We start from the raw sequence: 21,204 nt of genomic DNA on the forward strand, positions 1-21,204 counted from the left end.
GCAAAGGCAGTGCTGAGGGAAATTTATAGCTTTAAATGCTTACATTAAACAAGAAGACCTAATCTCAAAACTGTAGGATCTAGAATCTACTAGGATCTACTAGAATCTAGGATCTAGAAAAACAAGAACAAACTAAGCCAGAATTTAGCAGAAGGAAGGAAATAAAGAACAGATCAGAGATAAACAAAATGGAAATAAAGAACAGAGCAGAGAGAAATGAAATAGAGAATAAAAAACAATAGAATCAACAATACCAAAAATTGATTCTTTAAAAACATCAATAAGATTGAGAAACTTCAGTGACTAAAAAATAGAGAGGAGAAAGAGGGAGACAGAGGAAGAAAGTGGGGAGAGAGAGATGGAGAGAGCAGGGGAGAGAGGAGGGGAGTATTCTAATAAACAAATCCAGAAATGAAATGACCGACAAACATCAAAAGAATTATAAAAGGACACTATGAACAACTGTTCGCCAACAAATTAGATAACCTAGATGAAATGGACATATCCCTAAGAACATGCAAACTACTTACACTGACTCAAGAAGAAATAGAAGATCTCAACAGTTGAATAACATGTAGAGATTCATTCAGTAATCACAAACCTCTCAACAAAGAAAAGACGAGGACCAGATGGCTTCACTGGTGAATTTTACCAAATATTCCAAAAAAAATTAACACCAATTCTGCTCAAAGTCTTCCAAAAAACTGAAGAGGAGGGAAAACTCCCTAACTCATTCTATGAGATCAACATCACACTCATATCAAACTAGATAAAGATACCATGAAAAAGAAAATTAACACTAATATCCTTTATAAACATTGATGCTAACATCCTCAACAAAATACTAGCAAATCAAATCCAACAGCACATTAAAAGCATTATATATTACAATCAGGTGGGATTTATTCCAGGTATCCAAAGGTGGTTCAACATAAGAAAATCAGTTAATGTAATACACCACATTAATAGAATGAAGGAAAAAAACACATATGATCATTTCAATTGAGGCAGAAATGGCATTTGACAAAATCTAGCATCCCTTCTTGATAAAAAGTCAGAAAACTAGGAAAAGAATGAAATGTCCTCAACATTATAAAGGTATATAGAAAAACCTACAGCTAACATCATTCTCAATGGTAAAAGCATAAAAACTTTCTTCTAAGATCAGAAACAAAACAAGGATGCCTCCTGCCACTACATGTTCAACACATCATGTCACTACATTATTCAATATTGTACTAGAAGTTATAGCCAGAGCAATTAGGGAAGAAAAAGACAAGACATCCAAATACAAAGGAAGAAGTAAAACTGTCCTTATTTGCAGATGACACAATCATATATAAAGAAACATCCTGAAAAATCCACAATAAATCTACTAGAGCTAAGAAATGAATTCTGCAAAGTGGTGGAGTGCAAGATTAACATGAAAAATCAGTGCTGTTCCAATACACCAGTAATGAACACTCTCAACAGGAGATCAAGAAAAACATTCAATTCAAATAGTAACTAAGAGACAACTATCTAGAAACAAATTTAACAAAAATGTAAAAGACTTACACATGAAAAATTACAAAACACTGCTAAAGAAGTAAAAAAAAGATCTAAGTAAACGGAAGGCCACTGTACCAGTTTCTATATATTATGTCCTCCAGAAAACGCCATGTTCTTTGATGCAATCTTGTGGGGGCAGACGTATTAGTGTTGATTAGATTGGAATTCTTGATTGTTTCCATGGAAATGTGACTCAATCAACTGTGAGTGCAATGTTTGATTGGATAATCTCAATGGAGGTGTTACCCTGCCCATTCAGGGTGAGTGTTAATTGGATCATTGGAGTCGTATAAAGGAGTTCACAGACAGAAGGAACAGAACAACTAAGAGTGACATTTTGGAGAGCAACTGAGAGTGACATTTTGAAGTGCTGCAGCTAAGAGAGGACAAAATGCCCCAAGAGCAACATTTTGGAGAATGCCATTTTGAAACACAACCTGGGAGCAAGTGATGCCAGCCAAGTGCCTTCTGAGCTAACAGAGGTTTTCTGGATACCAATGGCCATCCTTCAGTGAAGGCATCCTGTTGCTGCTGCCTTACTTTGGACACTTCATGGCCTTAAGACTGTAACTCTGTAACCAAATAAACCTCCTTTATAAAAGCCAATCCATTTCTGGTATTTTGCATAAGAGCACCATTTGCAAACAGGAACAGCAATCTGTGTTCATCCGTGAAAGACTAAAAATCATTAAGATGTCAAAACCACCCAAAGCAATTTACAAATTCAACACAATCACTATCAATAATCCAACATCCCTCTTTGCAGAAATGGAAAAGCTAACCATCAAATTTATATAGAAGGGGAAGGGGTCCTGAATAGCCAAACATATCTTGAAAAAGAATAACAAATTTAGAGGACTCATACTTCCTGATTTTAAACTTATTACAAAGCTACAGTAATCAAAACAGCATGGTCCTAGCACAAGGACAAACATATAGGTCAATGGAATCTGACTGAGAGCTCAAAAACAAACCTTTACATCTACGGCCAACTGAATTTTGACAAAAGTGCCAAGTCCACTCAATAAGGAAAGAATAGTCTTTTCAACAAATGGTGCTCAGAAAATTGGATATCCACATGCAAAAAGGAAAGTGGACCCCTACCTCATCCCATATACAAAACTTAACTCAAAATGGTCAAAAACCTAAATATAAGAACCAAAACTGTAAAATCCTAAAAGAAAACATAGGGAAACATCTTCAAGACTTGTGTTAGACAATGGTTTCTTATACTTTACGCCAAAAACATAAGCAAGATAAGAACAAAACAGATAAAGGGGCTTCATCAAAATTGAAAAGTTTTTTGCATCAACAGACTTGCTCATGGGAGTAAAGACTTCCAGGAAGATGGCAGAGTAGGTCAGGCAGAACAGACTTCTCCTCCATGAAAGAAAGTACAGAGGGGCAGCAGCGAGATGACTCCAGGCAAGGGAGTGAGCAGCAGCTCTCCACTCCCAAGCACCTACATTGGCAGTTAGCCAGGGAGGTGATCCACCACAGCCAGATGGCCGGGAGCTCTCACGAGGGAAGTGGGAGGCCGCATTTACTCTCACCCCATGAAAGCCCAGGGGATGCACTGGCAAGAAGTGGGGAATAGGAGAGAACACCATACCCACACACATCAGGAGCCCTTCCCACACTCGAGTTTCAAGCTCACATAGCAGGCAGGGAGTAGGGCAAGTTTGAACTGGAGGGTGCTTTTGAGCAAACTCCCTGCCAAACAGCCCAGGACACACATCACGGGCCCAGGGCAGACACTCCCCAGTGCACTTGGAGAACCAGTGCACTGACTGGTTCCCCACCTGATTTGGAGGAAGATGGGATTGAGAGTGCCACCTGCTGGTAGGATAGGGAAACAGCACCCTAGCAAGCTGTAGCTCTCACAAATTATATGTAAATGCTCAAATAATCCTGCATTTCCCAAAATACCTTATCAAGATAAGAAAATGCCCCAAAGGCAACAGAAAATCACAAAGCACTTAAAGAATCTAGAAGATATACAAAAGGCAAATGAACAAATTAACAAGCCAGAAGACACACAAAATTTGGAGCAATTAATTTAAAAAGTACAAACAAATCTCCAAAACAACCTCAATGAGATGGCTAACAACATAAAGGAAATCAAGAAGACTCCAAGAGAGCATAAAGAAGAATTTGAAAGAGTAAATACAAAAAATAGCGATCTTATAGAAAAAAAAGACACTGTGGATCAAATTAAAAATATACTAGAGACATACAACAGATTTGGAGAGACAGAATAAAGAATAGGTGAACTAGAAGACAAAGCAATTGAATGTGAACATACAAAAGAAAAAAATGGTGAAAAAAATTGAAAAATTCCAAATGGATCTCAGAGAAATGAGGAACAAAATGAAGTGAACAAATATAAGAATTATTGGTGTTCCAGAAAGAGAGGAGAAGGGTAAAGGGCTAGGAAGAGTGTTTCAACTTCCCAACCCTTCTAAATGACATAAATAGGCAAATCAAAGATGTCCAATGAACTCCAAATAGAATAAATCCAAATAAATGCCCTCTGAGAAATGTACTGATTAGATTGTCAAATGCTGAAGAGAAGGAGAAAGTTCTGAAAGCAGCAAGAGAAAAAATGATTCGCCACATACAAGGGAAACAACATAAGACTAAGTACTGACTACACAGCAGGCACCATGGAGGTGAGAAGGCAGTGGTATAAAATATTTAAGATTCTGAAACAGAAAAATTGCCAGCCAAGAATTTTTTATCCAGCAAAGCTCTCCTTCAAAATTGAGGGAGACTTTAAAATTTTCACAAACAAATGCTGAGAGAATTTGTTAACAAGAAACCTGCCCTGCAAGAAATACTAAAGGTTGCTCTACCAATTGAGAAAAAAAGAAAGGAGAGAGTGGTCTGGAGAAGGGCACAGAACTGAAGGAAAAAAAGAGGGGAAAAACAGATTTCACAACTAAAAACCAAAGGATAAGATGGCTGGTTCAAGAACTCCCTTCACAGTTTAAACTTGAGTGTAAATGGATTAAACTCTCCAATTAAAAGATACAGACTGGTAGAACGGATTAAGAAGTGTGACTCATTGATATGCTGTATACAAGAGACTCATCTTAGACCCTGTGACACAAAGAGAATGAAAGTGAAATGATGGAAAAATACATTCTAACAAGCTATAATCAAAAGAAAGCAGGGGTAGCTATACCAATATCAGACAAAACAGACTTTAAATGCAAAGATGTCATAAGAGACAAAGAAGGACACTATACATTAATAAAACGGACAATTCATGAAGAAGAAATAACAATCATGGGTGTTTATACACCGAATCAAGGAGCTCCAAAATACATGAGACAAACATTGGCTAAACTGAAGGGAACAACAGACATGTCTACAATAATCATGGGAGATTTCAATACACCACTCTCTTCTATAGATAGAACTAGACAGAGGACCAATAAGGAAACTGAGAACCTAATCACTATGATAAATGAATTAGACTTAACAGACATATATAGATCATTATATCCCAAAGTACCAGTATATATATTCTTCTCTAGTGCCCATGGAACGTTCTCCAAGATAGATCACACTCTGGGGCATAAAACAGGTCTTAATATATTTAAAAAGACTGAAATTATTCCAAGCATAATCTCTGACCATAATGGAATGCAAATAGAAATCAATAACCACCAAAGAACCAGATCTGTCACAAATATAAGGAGGTTAAACACAACACACTTCTAAATAACCAGTGGGTCAAAGAAGAAATTGCAGGAGAAATAGGTAAATATCTAGAGGTGAATGAAAACAAGAACACAACATATCAAAACCTTTGGGATGCAGTGAAGGCAGTGCTGAGAGGGAAATTTATTGCTTGAAATGCATATAGCAAAAAGCAAGAAAGAGCTAAAACCAAAGACCTAACTGAACAACTGAAGAGACTAGAGAATGATCAGCAAACTAACCCTAAAGCAAGTAGGCAGAAAGACATAACAAAGATTAAAGCAGAAATAAATGAGCTGGAGAACAAAAAAATAATAGAGAGAATAAACAAAACCAAAAGTTGGTTCTTTGAGAAGATCAACAAGATTGACAGACCCTTACCTACACTGAAAACTCAAAAAGAGAGAAGACCCAAATAAACAGAATCAGAAATGAGAAGGGGATAATTACTATGGATCCCAAAGAAATAAAAAAAAATCACAAGAGGATACTATGAGCAACTATATGCCAACAAGCTAAACAATTTCGAGCCAATGGACAATTTCCTGGAAACACATGAACAACCTAGACAGACCTAAGAAAAATGGAAGACCTCAACAAACCAATCACAAGCAAAGAGATCCAATCAGTCATCAAATATCTACCTACAAATAAAAGCCCAGGGCCAGATGGCTTCACAGGAGAATTTTTCCAAACTTTCCAAAAAGAATTGACACCATTCCTGTTCAAACTCTCAAAAAATTGAAAAAAAAAGGAACACTACCTGTGCTAGTTTGAATGTATTATGTCCCTCCAAATGCCATTATCTTTGATGTAATCTTGTGTGGGCAGACCCATCAGTGTTAATTAGATTGTAATTCTTTGAGTGTTCCCATGGAGATGCACCCCACACAACTGTGGGTGATGACTCTGATGAGATAATTTCCATGAAGGTGTGCCCCCCCCATTCAGGGTGGGCCTTGATTACTGGAGCAGTATATAAACTTAGACAGAAGGACTTTGAAGAATGCACTGGAACTGAGAGGAGCTTCAGCTTACAGAGACATTCTGGAGATGGCCTTTGAAAGCAGACTTTTGCTCCAGAGAAGCTGAGAGAGGACAAATGCCCCAAGGGCATCTAAGAGTGACATTTTTAAGGAACTGCAGCCTAGAGAGGAATGTCCTGGGAGAAAGCCATTTTGAAACCAGAACTCTGGAGCAGACGCCGGCCATGTGCCTTCCCAGCTAACAGAGGTTTTCCGGACACCATTGGCCATCCTCCAGTGAAGGTACCTGATTATTGATGACTTACCTTGGACACTTCATGGCCTTCAGACTGTAACTGTGTAACCAAATAAACCCCCTTTTATAAAAGCCAATCCATTTCTGGTGTTTTGCATTCCAGCAGCATTAGCAAACTAGAACACTACTTAACTCATTTTATGAAGCTAATATCACTCTGATATCAAAATCAGAAGAAGATACTACAAAAAAGGAAAACTATAGGCCAATCTCCCTAATGAATATGGAGGTAAAAATCCTAAACAAAATACTTGCAAATCAAATGCAAAGGCACATTAAAAGAAATACACACCATAACCAAATGGGGTTCATTACTGGCATGCAAGGGTGGTGTTCTAGTTTGCTAATGCTGCAGAATGCAAAACACCAGAGATGGATAGGCTTTTATAAAACGGGGGTTTATTTCACTACACAGTTACAGTCTTAAGGCCACAAAGCGTCCAAGGTAACACCTCAGCTATCAGGTACCTTCACTGGAGGACGGCCAATGGCATCCGGAAAACCTCTGCTAGCTAGGAAGGCAACTGGCGTCTGCTCCAAAGCTCTGGCCTCAAAACGGCTTTCTCCCAGGAGTTCCTCTCCAGCAAGCTTGCTCCTCTTCAAAACATCACTCACAGCTGCACTCCGTTTCCTCCCCCTGAGTCAGCTCATTTATATAGCTCCACCTATCAAGGCCCACCCTGAATGGGTGGGGCCAGGCCTCCATGGGAACAGCTCATCAGAATCATTACCCACAGCTGGGTGGGGCACATTCCAAGCAAATCTCTGCCCCACAAGACCACAAAGATAATGGCATCTGGGGGACACAATACATTCAAACGGGAACATTCCACCCCCTGGACCCCAAAATGACATTATCTTTCCAAATACAAAATGCATTCATTCCATCACAGTATCACAAAAACTTAAATCATTTCAGTCACAAAAGTTAACTACAAGATCCCATCAAAATCAATTATAGGCATGGCCAGTCCTAAGGCATAATTTTTCTTTAGCTGTGAATCTGTGAACTTAGAACAAGTTATGTGCTCCCAATATACAAAGGAGAGACATTCACAGGATAAATATTTCCATTGCCATAAGGAGAAACAGTAAGGAAAACAGGGTTAACAGGAGCAAAACAGTTCCTAAAACCCGCAGGACAAACTCCATTAGATTTCAAAGTCTGAGAGTCATTTACAGAACAATGTTGCATTCTTGGGGCTTGAGAGAGCGGGAGCCTAACCCTTCCCAAGGGCCTTTGTGGCAGCTGTTTCCTCTCCAAATGCTTGGGTGAGTGCTCCAACATATCCACACATTGGAGAGACCACCTTCTCGGCCCCACCCTCCTCAAACATAGGGGCAGCTCCCGGATTCCCTTCCATCTCCGGGGCACACGCTCAACCCCTTCAGAACAGTGTGGTGGCAGCCAGGCTCTCCCCAATTCCCTGGGAATGTGCTCCACCCTCTTTGGGACCTCAGATGGCAAAACTCTTCCAGAGCATTGAGGCGGAAAGCCCGCCCTCGACCTCCAGGGCAAACTCACCCTTTCCATGCATGTGGGCTGCTCCGCTCTCCCAGCCCAAGGCCTCTTGACTCCAGACCTCAACCTCCATGGCTCTGTCTTTGAAGAGATTTTTCCTTTAATTTTTCCCTTGTCTGTCTCCTCCAGTCCAGACCGGCAATGGCTCTGTCTATAAAGATCTCGCAAAAATTCTGTTGGCTTTGCATAAAGCACACAGGGGTCAAAGCCATCAGACAATAGGACTTTCCACAAATCCTTTCTGGATAATTCCATCTCCAATCTTGGCTTGTACTGAAATAGTGGCTGGGTTCCATGTTTGGTAACATCCTCACGTTGGGCTGTAGCTTCTGGGATTCCACCCCCTGTAAGCCTGGAATTTTCCAAGCCATCAGCTTCTGGTTTCTTTGAACCCAAGAGTTCAGTTCTAAGTTTATCTCTCTCCGCTCGCATTTTACTATAAGCTGCAAGGAGAAGCCAGGGTATATCCTCCACACGTAGTCTGGAGATCTCCTCAGCTAAGTATTCCAGGTTGTCGCTTTCAAATTCTTCCTTCCATCTGACACCAGGACTCAATTTTGCCAAATTCTCTGCCACTTTAAAACAAGGATCGCCTTTCTTCCAATTCACAACAACACATTGATCATCTCTGTTCAAGGCCTCGTCAGAAGTATCTTTAGAGTCCATATTTCCACAAACAGTCTCTTTAAAGCAGTTTTGGCCTTTTCTATCAAGCTCCCCACAATTCTTCCATAGTCCTCCCCTTATCCATTTAAAAAGCCGTTCCAACATGTTTGGTATTTGCAAACTCAGCAGCAAAAGCACCCCACTCCTGGTACCAAAATCTGTTCTAGTTTGCTAATGCTGCAGAATGCAAAACACCAGAGATGGACAGGCTTTTATAAAACGGGGGTTTATTTCACTACACAGTTAGTCTTAAGGCCACAAAACATCCAAGGTAACACCTCAGCTATCAGGTACCTTCACCGGAGGATGGCCAATGCCGTCTGGAAAACCTCTGCTAGCTAGGAAGGCAGCTGGCGTCTGCTCCAAAGCTCTGGCCTCAAAACGGCTTTCTCCCAGGACGTTCCTCTCCAGCAAGCTTGCTCCTCTTCAAAACATCACTCACAGCTGCACTCCGTTTCCTCCCCCTGAGTCAGCTCATTTATATAGCTCCACCTATCAAGGCCCACCCTGAATGGGTGGGGCCACACCTCCATGGGAACAGCTCATCAGAATCATTACCCACAGCTGGGTGGGGCACATTCCAAGCAAATCTCTGCCCCACAAGACCACAAAGATAATGGCATTTTGGGGACACAATACATTCAAACTGGCAGAGGTGGTTCAACATAAGAAAATCAATTAATGTAATATAACACACTAACAAATCAAAAGGGAAAAATCAAATGATCATATTGATAGATGCTGAAAAAGCATTTGACAAAATTCAGTATCCCTTTTTGATAAAAATACTTCAAAGGGTAGGAATTGAGGGAACCTTCCTCAATATGATAAAGGGCATATAAGAAAACCCCATGGCCAGCATCATAGCTAACAGTGAGAGGCTGAAAGCCTTCCCTCTAAGATTGGGAATGAAACAAGGATACCCACTGTCACCTCTATTATTCAACATTGTGCTAGAAGTTCTAACCAGAGAAATTTGCCAATACAAAGAAAAAATGTATCCAAATTGGAAAGGAAGAAGTACAACTGTCATTATTTGCAGATGATACGATTTTATGTTTGGAAAATCCTGAGAATGATGGCAAAGCTACTGGAACTAACAAACAAATTCAGCAGAGTGGCGGAATATAAGATTAATACACATAAGTCAGTAATGTTCCTATACACTAGCAATGACCTAACTGAAGAGGCAATAAAAAAAAAAAATTCCATTCACAATGGCAACTGAAAAAAAAAACAAGTACGTAGGAATAAACTTAACCAAGGATGTAAAAGACCTCTAGACAGAAAATTACAAAACTTTATCAAAAGAAATTAAAAAGGACCTAAGTAGCTGGGAAAATATTCCATGTTCATGGATAGGAAGGCTAAACGTTGTTAAGATGTCAATTCGACCCAATCTGATCTACAGATTCAATGCAATTCCAATCAAAATTCCAACAATCTACTGTGCAGGTTTAGGAAAGCTAGTTTCAATTTTATTTGGAAGGGAGAGGGACCTCGAATTGCCAAAAACATCCTAAAAAAGAACAAAGTGGGAGGAGTTACACTGCCAGACTTTGAAGACTACTATAAAGCCACAGTTGTCAGAACAGCATGGTACTGGCACAAAGAAAGAAATATTGATCAATGGAATTGAATTGAGAGTTCGGAAATAGACCCCCAGATCTATGGTCGAAAGATTTTTGATTAGGCCCCCAAATCCAGTGAACTGGGACAGAAGAGTCTCTTCAACAAATGGTGCTGGGAGAACCAAAAGAATGAAAGAGGACCCCTACTTCACTCCCTATACAAAAATTAACTTAAAGTGGATCAAAGACCTCAATATAAAAGACCGCACAATAAAACTCTGAAGATAATATAGGAAAACATCTTCAGGGCTAGTAACAGGAGTTAGCTTCTTAGACCTTACACCCAAATACAAGCAATGAAAGAAAAAACAGATAAATGGGAACTCCTCAAAATCAAAAGCTTCTGTGCCTCAAAAAACTTTGTCAAAAAGATAAAGAGGCAGCCAACTGAATGGGAGAAAATACTCGGAAACCACATATCTGATAAGAGACTGATATCCCACATATAAGAAGAAATCCTACAACTCAATGACAATAGTACAAACAGCCCATTAATAAAATAGCAAAAAAATATGAAAAGAGGTTTTTCTGAAGAGGAAATAAGAATGGCTAAAAACACATTGGAAAACATTCACTGGCTATTAGGGAAATGCAAACCAGTATCACAATGAGATACCATCACACACCAATAAGAATGGCTGCCATTAAACAAACAAGAAACAATAAATGCTGGAGTGGATGTAGAGAAAATGGAACTCTTATTCATTGCTGGCGGGAATGTACAGATGCTGTGGAGACAGTTTGGTGGCTTCTCAGAAAACTAGATATTGAATTACCCCATGATCTGGCAATTCCACTTCTCGGTATACCCAGAAGATTTGAAAATAGTGACACAAACAGACATTTGTATACCAATGTTCATAGCGGCATTGCTCACAACTGCCAAGAGTTGGAAACAATCCAAGTGCTCTTCAACAGACGAGTGGATAAGCAAAATATGGTATATACATATGATGAAATACTATGAAGCAGTAAGAAGGAACAAGGTCCTGAAACATATGGCAACATGGATGAACCCTGAAGATATAATGCTGAGTGAAATAAGTCAGACACAAAAGGAGAGATATTGAATGTTACCACTTCTGTGAACTCCCCGAACAATGTAAAATCAATGTAGAATATTGGGGACCTAGTGATAGACAGAAGCTAGTGGAGCGGCAATGATAATCTAATATGTTCAGATATGTTAATGATGGTGAATTCAAAGATACGGGACTGGATAGGGGTGATGATTGTTTGTTAATGGGATTATAAGTATTAGAGCTATATTGAAAGTGAATAGGATTTAAAGGGGTTGTTTAAAGGTATGTATCCCACAGATCAGCATTACAAATAGAGATAGTTGCTTGCATGATATACTTTTAAGGTTTGATACTAGTAGAGAGAGTTGACAACAGAACAATGTATGGGAAAAATCTACCTATTGCTTACTAGGGACTATAATTAATAGGATTACCATGCTAGTAACACCATATACTTGGGACAAAGAATTAAGGATTGAAAAGAGCTATGAGGTGTTTTGGGGCATGAGAATTGTTTAAAATGGAGAGTAATGAGGATTGCACAACTAAGTGAAGATAATGTGAGATATAGATGGATTATTATGGACATAACATACGGTATGTGAACTTAGAAACTCCCTACTTTATAAGTCAAGCTCTCAATCTTGAGGCTTACTCTTGTGAAACTTATGTTGTAAATGGGAGGCTAAGTCCACCCATAATTATGCCTAGGAGTCACATCCAGAGAACTGTAATTGCTCAAATGTGGACTTTCTCTCTCTAAGCCTAACTCTGCAAATAAATTCATCACATTCCCTCCAAGGTGGAACAGGATCACCCAGATGAATGAGTCTCCCTGGCAATGTGGGACAAGGATTCCAGGAATGAGCCTGAACCTGGCATCAAGGGATTAAGAATGCCTTTTTGACCAAAAGGGGGGAAAGAAAGGCAACAAAATAACATTAAAGTGGCTAAGAGAATTCAAATAGAGTCAAGAGGCTGTCCTGGAGGTTACTCCTACCCATGCTTCAGCTAGGCTGTTGAGCAATGGGAACTCTTACATAAGACTAGCTGGAATGAAAATTGGTATAACCACTTTAAGAAAACAATTCACAACTGCAACAATTATTTTTTTGAGCATGTTCTAGGAACCAAGCATTTTTTCTAGGAACTGGAGATACAGATGTGAAAAATGTGGCAATATCTCAAGTAATGTTGAAGTTGAATGAATTCTTTGACCCCATAATATTTTTGTAAAGCAATTTTTAAAAGCACAGAATTTATAAACTCAAAATTTAGATCAGGGTTACATCTTGGGGAGGGGGAGATGTATATATGAACAAGAAGAAACACACAGGGAATGTTAAAGGTTCTAAGTCTTAAGTTGGGTGGTGGGTTCATGTGTGTTTATCATAGTTCTTTAAAGTGTACATGTACCATATATGCATTCTTTTGTATAATATTTTCCATATAAATAAATAAACGTAATGCAAATAAAGCACTATCACAGTACATGGGTGCTCAATATATTGATTCTTATTATATTAAGCAATAATAAAACTGCACAATGCAATAACTATAGTGTAAATTGAGCTAGAGCTAACATTAGTAATAGCTGAAAGTTTGGCTGAAAATGAAATTTTCTGTAGATGAATACATCATATCACATCACTGAGGTAAGCTCACAAATTTAAACTGGAAGCAATTTATTTTGTATTGAAAAGTGGTTCCAATAATTTCTCAAATGACTAAGGTCATCTTTTAACCTTAAACAAAAAATGCAAATCTATTAATTGTACAAATATTTATCCCTAACTTCTGATGTTTGAATGATGAATATAAAAAAAGTCACTTCTTTACAGTATTAGCCACACACTTCCCAACATAATACAAAGGACATTTCATTAATTATAATCAGACATCGGGAAGACTATTGCTTACTACAGTTTTGTTCAAATGTTACACAAATCACAAGAGGTAAAGTAAATATCAGCAAAATGGCATCTGTATCCCAAAGCATACAAAAATACAGATAATGTAGAAGTGCAAAAATTCTTCCTCTTCAAGCCAACTAATAATTGTCTCCCCATTTGTTATGTTTTCCATGCTTACTTATAAGTTTAATATTAGGATCAAATGAGATAAATATTACTTATACAACTAGTTTGAAAAAATATTAGTACAAATAACTATGGTGAAATTATTTTAAAATGTCTGTCTATTAAATCATTCTTCAGAATTCAAAGGAGAAGGCAATGGTAAATCTGTTTTTTCAGACAAGGATTAATGTTTAACTAGTTCAGTGCTAAAAAATCACTTTCCAGCATATCCTAACATAAAATTCTCTACTTAGATCAGTAAAACAGAGAATTTTAACAGAACATAGAGACATGTAATTTCCTTCATCAAATTGTAACTACTCTGCCTTCCCTAAAACTTGTACTGAGGCTAATTACTTAAAAACCACATCATTAGTCAACACCTTTTCCTTGTGAAAACTTATTACAACACCAGTTTTCTAAGATGCTTTGTATAATATACTTATAGAAGATAAAGGAAAAATATAATTTTATTTCATTTTAAATACTTGATTATGTTAGCCTTATCTCTTACTGAATAGGAGATACATTAAAAGGGAATGGATAATGAAGTTGAATCTCTTTACAAAGTGACAACTCAAATAGAAGAACCTATATCAAACTGAAGTGATACTGATATTATTGAATTTACAAAATTATGAAAAAAAGGAACAGTAGCTTAGGAAGTATTTAGGAAGACAGACACTAATTTAAATTTCAGAGAAAAATATTTTATTAAGTGAAATACTGTTTCATACTCTGAAAACAAAGAATGCTCTGCTAAATAAAGTCACTAAATATATCTTGAATAAGAGCAGAGAAACTGAGTTTACACAGCCTGTGGATTTCCTTTACTGTAAAACCGCTATTTTATTTTTCCACAAAATAATCAATTTGCTTAGGCTAAAGGAGCACCAAAGATTGGAATTTGATTTAAAAGTCAAGCAACTCACATTTCTCAGAATAAATAAAAATTTAGAGGATTTTCATATCTCTAAGGAAATTAATCAGATTAAATATAGTATCATGTCCTAGAAAAATTTAAAAGGAGCAAAAAAAAGTCTACCAGATAGTCATTAGTAGGATAATTTTCTCCCTATCAAGAGGAATGGTTAGTATCAAATCTTGGATGTTTAGAAATATATGTTAAATCAGTATCATTACAGAAAAATAATTATTCCTTTTTAGATATAAATATTTTTCTAAGCCTCAAACACTCTGTTTTTGAAAATGTTAACATTAATTGATTATACACCTTGCCATTAGCCAGAACTTACATTTTAATCAGAAATAAAAACAAGAGAGAACAGGATAGCAAAAGATACTCAGGATTTTGAAAACGTAAAAGAGACATCTGAAGTTATCCAATTAGTCGGAAAGTTCTACAGTGGTAAGGCAGTGTGGAACCTGGGAAGCAGTTTATAATCTCATTGATAAGAAAAGATACATGGAAGATTATAGGATACTACTAAGTGATAATAAACGCTACCAAATTGCAAAATAACACAATATTAGCTCGGACTATAAAAGGTAGCAAAGTCTAAATGAAGAAGTTAGAATTGATTCAATTCCAACTCAGAATTTGAAAAATGGGTAAAATTCAAATTGGCAATGAGAGGCAAATTACTGTAGAACCAAGCAAAGGTCTGGATATGGGAATCAATACAATGTGTGTTTTACTCTAGCTATGCATTTTCATACTCTTCCTAAAATGTGAAAAAACATTATCCACAAAAACTGTCAGGAAGATAGAGGCTGTGGACCTCCAGCACTACATCCATTTTACGTTGAAAGAAGAGCACACTGTTCCTGTCAGCTCCCTGGCAACATAATAGGAAAGGCTTTAAAAAGTTCTTTTCCACCTTTAATTTTTCTTTTTTAATCATTTTAAGCTTTTTCTACATATAGAAGCTCTCAGTGTTTTACTCTTCCCAGGACTATTTTTTTTTTTTTTTTTTTTTTGATGCCTTAGTACACTGCTTATATCCTCTTAATATTTAGTGAGCATCTGAATATTTCGTTCTTTAGGATTTGGTTCCCCTTAAATTTTTTAAAAATAGGAAACAATGGAATATTTTTTCATTGCATTTATTGCAATTACATATAAATACAATATACTGTCATAATTTATTCCATATTTTGGAATTTTTGATTCTACATTGTAAAACATCCTATTTGTTGTATTCCCAGAGAGGAGGAAACTGATTAATTTGAATGTCAATTTAGTTACAAAAGGTTTAATTTCACTTTTTTACTAATGAACCATCAGGAACTGTCCAACTCAAACATGATTTAAACCCAAACTGCCTTCATTTAATTGCAAATAAGAAACTCTTCAAGGAACCAATGGCTCCAGTGCTTATTCCTCTCAAGGAATGAGAATACTTTCTTGCTGCTGTTGTATTATGAGAGAAAAATAGAAATTTAAAGTATTTACCATTTCCAGTTTCTCTGCCTTAAGACGAAAAGAGGGATTTAGGGAAATCTTCTTTCCTTTTGGTCCATAATTATCAGTCCAGGCAGAGGCAATATCTAAGAGACAACAGGGTACATGTTAATTGGAAATTTAATTAGAATAGAACTTTTCATTTGATAGGATGTGTTCTGGGCTCCTGCTGTTCAAAATAATTCTGGCTAATAAGTTGGCAGTTTCTACTTTGATTTTCATAATTACTTCTCTTTAAATCTAAAACATATCATATAAACCAGCTTCATCTGAGCCGTAAAAGATGTAATACAAAAAGAGTGGCCAATTATGCATTATCAAATCCCACAGAAATACTTACTAAAAGACAAACATATATCCTGCCACTATCACCATCATCACAATGTCTTACTAAGTGAATGTTAATTTTTAATTTTTTCAAAAAAGTAAAATCATATCAGAAATTCAAAAAGATCATAATATTCCTTTGACTGGCAAAACTGTGTTAAGGAATTCTGGAAGTACTGTAGAAAAACCCATAAATGCAAATCATTTCAAGTTTATACATAAAGTATAATACAGATACAGAACTTTACCAGCTAAAAATTCTATTTCTTACTTTACAGAAGAGCTATATTTCACAAAGTATAAACGGACTCGCAAGAGTTAAGGTCCATATACTTCTCACCCATTCTCCAACATCTTCTCAGTATACCCTTATTGGTATTTATATGAGCCTTTGTCTTTGTTGAATGAATAAGAAATCAGTTGCCACAAATAGCTAGAATTAAACAATTATTTATTTTAATATGCTAAAGTTTGTAAAATAAACTCTTGCAATTCCTGTCAATCCTTACTGTCTGAATTGTCACTATTCTAAATATACTTTTAAATGCTATTTTACTAGTTCTACATAGAAACAAGGAGAAAAAAGACTTTAAAATGTCACATCTTTATGCAGTGTTTTACATTTTTTAAATTTCTCAGAGCATCTGTCTCTGAGTACAAAATGATTTGCATTCTCTTTCTTAAGAACATAAGATGCTCATATGAAAATAAATGGTCTTCCTCTAAACCTTTAACACATCTTTAACATTCTATGTAAAATATAGCTTATAGGTGTCAAGATAAAAAAAAAATAGTTACTGACTTAGCTTCAAATGGAATCAAATCTTCAGCTGATATGAAAGACTACCTTTTAGAATTACAGAATTAAAAAAAATTCTGATAAAAGCAACAAAGCTGCCTTTGTATTGTGTTACTTAATTGTTGACTATGGACTAAAAAATACTATATGTTTATTTTTTCTCTTCTGAGAAATTCTGTGCCAAATCTAAAGTGTGGCATAAAAGTTCAGCATAGAGTGGAATGGTATCGAAGTCCAAACAGTAGATGAGTCAAACTTTATTTTTCCTTTTTTAAGGTCTGGATTTTTGAGTCTAGAACTTCACAATGACTTCCAGCTTGGTAGTTGACCTGCAATTTAGGCACACTAACACTAGGTGGACCCAAGCTGGCCTAGTTATGGTCTCAGACAAAGACTTCCCGTGGGCGGGAATTAATTCAAGTGTAAGCAAGTGTGTAAAGGGGGGAGGAAGGGATGAGAGCAAGGGGGAGAGAGAAAAGAATCAAGAGAGACAGAGTGTGTGTGTCTTTGGGGGGGGCAGGGGCAACAACATACATACACACATTGAGGTATGTGTTTTCACTTATGTTTATTACAGTTAATAAAAAATGCACACATTACAGTGGAAATAACAGATTAGCTCCTATTTATGCTTACTGTAGCTAGGCAGTACACTAAGGACTTTACCTATATTAGCTCATTAATCTCCACAATAACCACAACAACACAGGTATTATTAGACCCACCCCCCCAAAGATGAAGAGACCAAGGTCCAAAGAAGTATAAAGACACTAGCCTGAGGTCGCGAAGTAACTGACAGTGTTAAGATTCCAATCTCTTCTGACCCAAAGTCAATGATCTAAATGTGTCTACATCTTTCATTAACAGTTTTCTTATCTATAAAGTAGAAAGAATAAAACAGACCACCTCACAGTAGCAGAAAAGGTAAAACCAACAGACAACAATCTTGAAAACTATGAAGTCTTAATATTAACACAGAGACACTGTAATTAAACAGAAGATTTAAAGCAAAATTTTATGAACTCTGCATTTAACAATTTACATTCTGGGTTTAACAAAATTTGTTTGTTCTAGCCAACTCTCCCCTAAACCTTTACTTTTGAGTCAAAATCTTAAAGAGGGTCTGTGTATAAACCCAGTATGCTTTGACAATTCATACTAGCTGGACTGTAAAAGCCCCTCATAGACAACCTGCCTCATCTGCCAACAGCTTCTCTCTATCCAGCCTCAAGATCATTATTTACTCCCCTCTGGGAGTGAGACTTTTCAAATTATGGCTTACTATTCTCTTGGATCTTCTGTTCCTACTCCTCTTTTTAGGAGCAGAAATAAGGGAATATTTTAGAAGGACAGGATCAATACAATTTGATTAATACTATGAACCCTCGGTGGATATTTTTCCCCATCACTACTTTGTTTCGGTTTCAAAAGACAGTGCAGGGGATTAAGGCTTGTGCTATTGTTAGAGTTAAGACAGTATTTCTTCACCTAATATTTCTTTATTGATTTATTTAGGAATGTCTTCAGTATGCTTTCAGCTCATGCACAAAATCATGCCATATTCAACTTATGGCAATAATAAATGACTCTAGATTTTGAAATAAGAAATTTAAATAATAGGATAGTTTTTAAAAACGTATTTGAGTACTATGTGAATTTTTAAAAATTCTAACTGGTTTCACGCTTTGGGATCATTTTGAAATAGGAATAGTGGTAAATTTGCCTCTTTAAATTTATTTTGTTGAGGTTAACATTAAATTTCTTTATATTTTTTTGAATAAATGCCAACTAGTTGAAGAAATCTAGAATTGATAGCTGATCTAATTTGGAAGCAATCTATAATTAAGTACTTATAACAGACAAATCACAATGTATATGTCACCTAGAGATAATTTAGAGTTGACTTTGATTTCTGCCCCTGCCCTCAGAAACATCTAGCCTAGTACATTTATGTAGAAGTGAGAAAATGGGGTGAGTTGGTGCTATTTCTACCCTAGAAAAACTTTGTTTTAAATTAAAATTGCATTTTAATATTTATTTTATAAATAGATTACTCAAATATATTTTTCATTAAATTATTTTTCTATTACAAAATCTAGCATCATTCCTTCTAGTCACTGGTGTCAATTTACCTCAGTTTATTTGTTATTCCATTGTAAGAACCCTTTGCTCTAATCTGACTGGTCTCCTGGAATCACCTGATATCCAGCCGGTCCTTCGCTCCATACCTTTGCTCATGGATTTTCCTCACTTGGAATGATCTCCTGTCTTCACTCCATCAATAGATGTTTACCACTTCATTCAAGATTTGGATGATGTCTGACTTCTACCAAGAAATTTTTTGTAATCTATTTTTGGATATTGTAACAAAGCCCTTAACATATACTAGTTTGGGGGTGGAGGGTGGGTGGGTGGGTTATATGGTGTGTGCAGAATTGAATCCAGGGTTGGAAGCTTTCACTTCTGCTCTAACATATGCCCTGGAATATTATTTGAGCTGCTTTCTAGTTCACAGTTTCTGTAATGATAACAGCAAAACTTACTAAGCATATACTATGTTCCAATTACAATAAGAAGTACTTGACATGCATAATCTCGTTTAATCCACAGAGCAACCCTATGAGGCAGCTATTTCAAGATTCATAGCTAAAAAGTAGGGAGCAGTAAATTGACCCCTGAAGTTTACATTCAGAACCTGTGGTTAACCACTGTGCCTTCCCTATACCACATTCAGACCACTCACTACCTTCTTCCCTTACACCACTTTGTTCACGTCTATATATTACATGTAGATGTGTTATTCATCCACAAGACAGTATGCTCCGTAGAGTATTAAGATCACCCATAGTCTGCTCCAGTTTAACACAAAACACAGCAAATGGCAGTTATTTGATAAAATAAACATACACACACATATACATATAAACAAGCACATACATATAGAAATTTAAATATTTTCTAATTTGAATAATGAAGGTTTTTTAACACCTTGTTTTGTTTTACCATATACTATTAAGTATATCATGGGAAAATCTCCTAATTCCCTCATAATCCCTACTGTACTATGTTTTCTACACACGATATACTCAGTAAATGCCTGTTGAATAAGTAAATAGCTAAAAGAAGCATAGGGTAGTTCAATTACTTTAAAAATTAAAGACATATTACATAAATGTTATACGATAATTAATATTTCATGATATAATCAAGGGATAAAGGATCTTGGCTTTTGTCACCTAGCAACTGTGATTAATGTACCCAAAACTTCTTGCCACTGTTTGGTTCTTTCATCTATATTTTTCTTCTCACATGGGTTCCCAGTCTAAAATAAAAACAGCATAACAAGAGTCTGGAAATTAATTATGAAAGGGGAATAATACTAAAGTTTCTAGGAGTTAATAAATACCACTAAGTAAAAAGGCATCTAATTTATGGCTCAAGATTGTTACTGATTGACTGGTAAATACTACCTTAAATCAATAGAAAACTATTATGGAATCTACTATACATTCCTGTTAAGTTTGGTAACTATTTAATGTAAAATAACTCTATATTTTGTATTTCTGATCTAGATAATGCTATTAGAAATTAAAATATATGTGTAACAATTTGCATTACAATTTTGATGCATGTAATTTGTTTTTCCTTTATATAAGTATCATGTTTTTTTTCCTGCTTAAATTGTAGAGATAATTTCAGAGGGGATTCTTTCCTCCCTCCCTCCCTCCCTGCTTTCCTTCCTTTCTTCCTTTCTTTTGGATATTTGGGTCAATGAATACTTCACAGCTTGATAAAAATCTCTTCTATGGTAATTAAGAATCAATAATACTGAATTCACAATACTGATTTCCTTTCTAATTTATATATATATATATGATCTCTATCCCCCGCCCCAAAAACCATATTTTTTCTTAATCTATGCTCTCTTTTATAATGTGTTCTCTGTAAAGTGCATTTAATATACCTCATCAATATTTCACTAAACTGACAACCTAATCTTGATTTATAGAAGAGTTTTCATTATTTGGCTTCAACAGTTCATTGATTATTACAGTCTCATAGACACAGTTGTGATAATGCATCTTTTAAAATTTCAACTCTTTGTTCAAGGAAATTTCCAATAGAAGTCATAATCTAACAGGGACCACTAGACAACAGATTCATTTTGCTTTCTTATTCACTGAAGGAAGAAAG

General features: G+C 36.2%; 1 protein-coding gene across 1 annotated transcript in view; it reads right to left on the reverse strand.

The window, feature by feature from the left end:
* The window catches only part of STXBP4 (syntaxin binding protein 4), a 186,704-nt gene that overhangs the window by 150,895 nt on the left and 14,605 nt on the right, over positions 1-21,204 (reverse strand). The window contains exon 6 of the mRNA XM_037810123.1: positions 15,876-15,970. Within this exon, the coding sequence (XP_037666051.1) occupies positions 15,876-15,970 (95 nt within the window). The remainder of the gene's footprint in view (positions 1-15,875; positions 15,971-21,204) is intronic.

Source organism: Choloepus didactylus, chromosome 18 (genome assembly GCF_015220235.1).
Source record: "Choloepus didactylus isolate mChoDid1 chromosome 18, mChoDid1.pri, whole genome shotgun sequence".
Classification (NCBI taxonomy): Eukaryota; Metazoa; Chordata; class Mammalia; order Pilosa; family Megalonychidae; genus Choloepus; species Choloepus didactylus.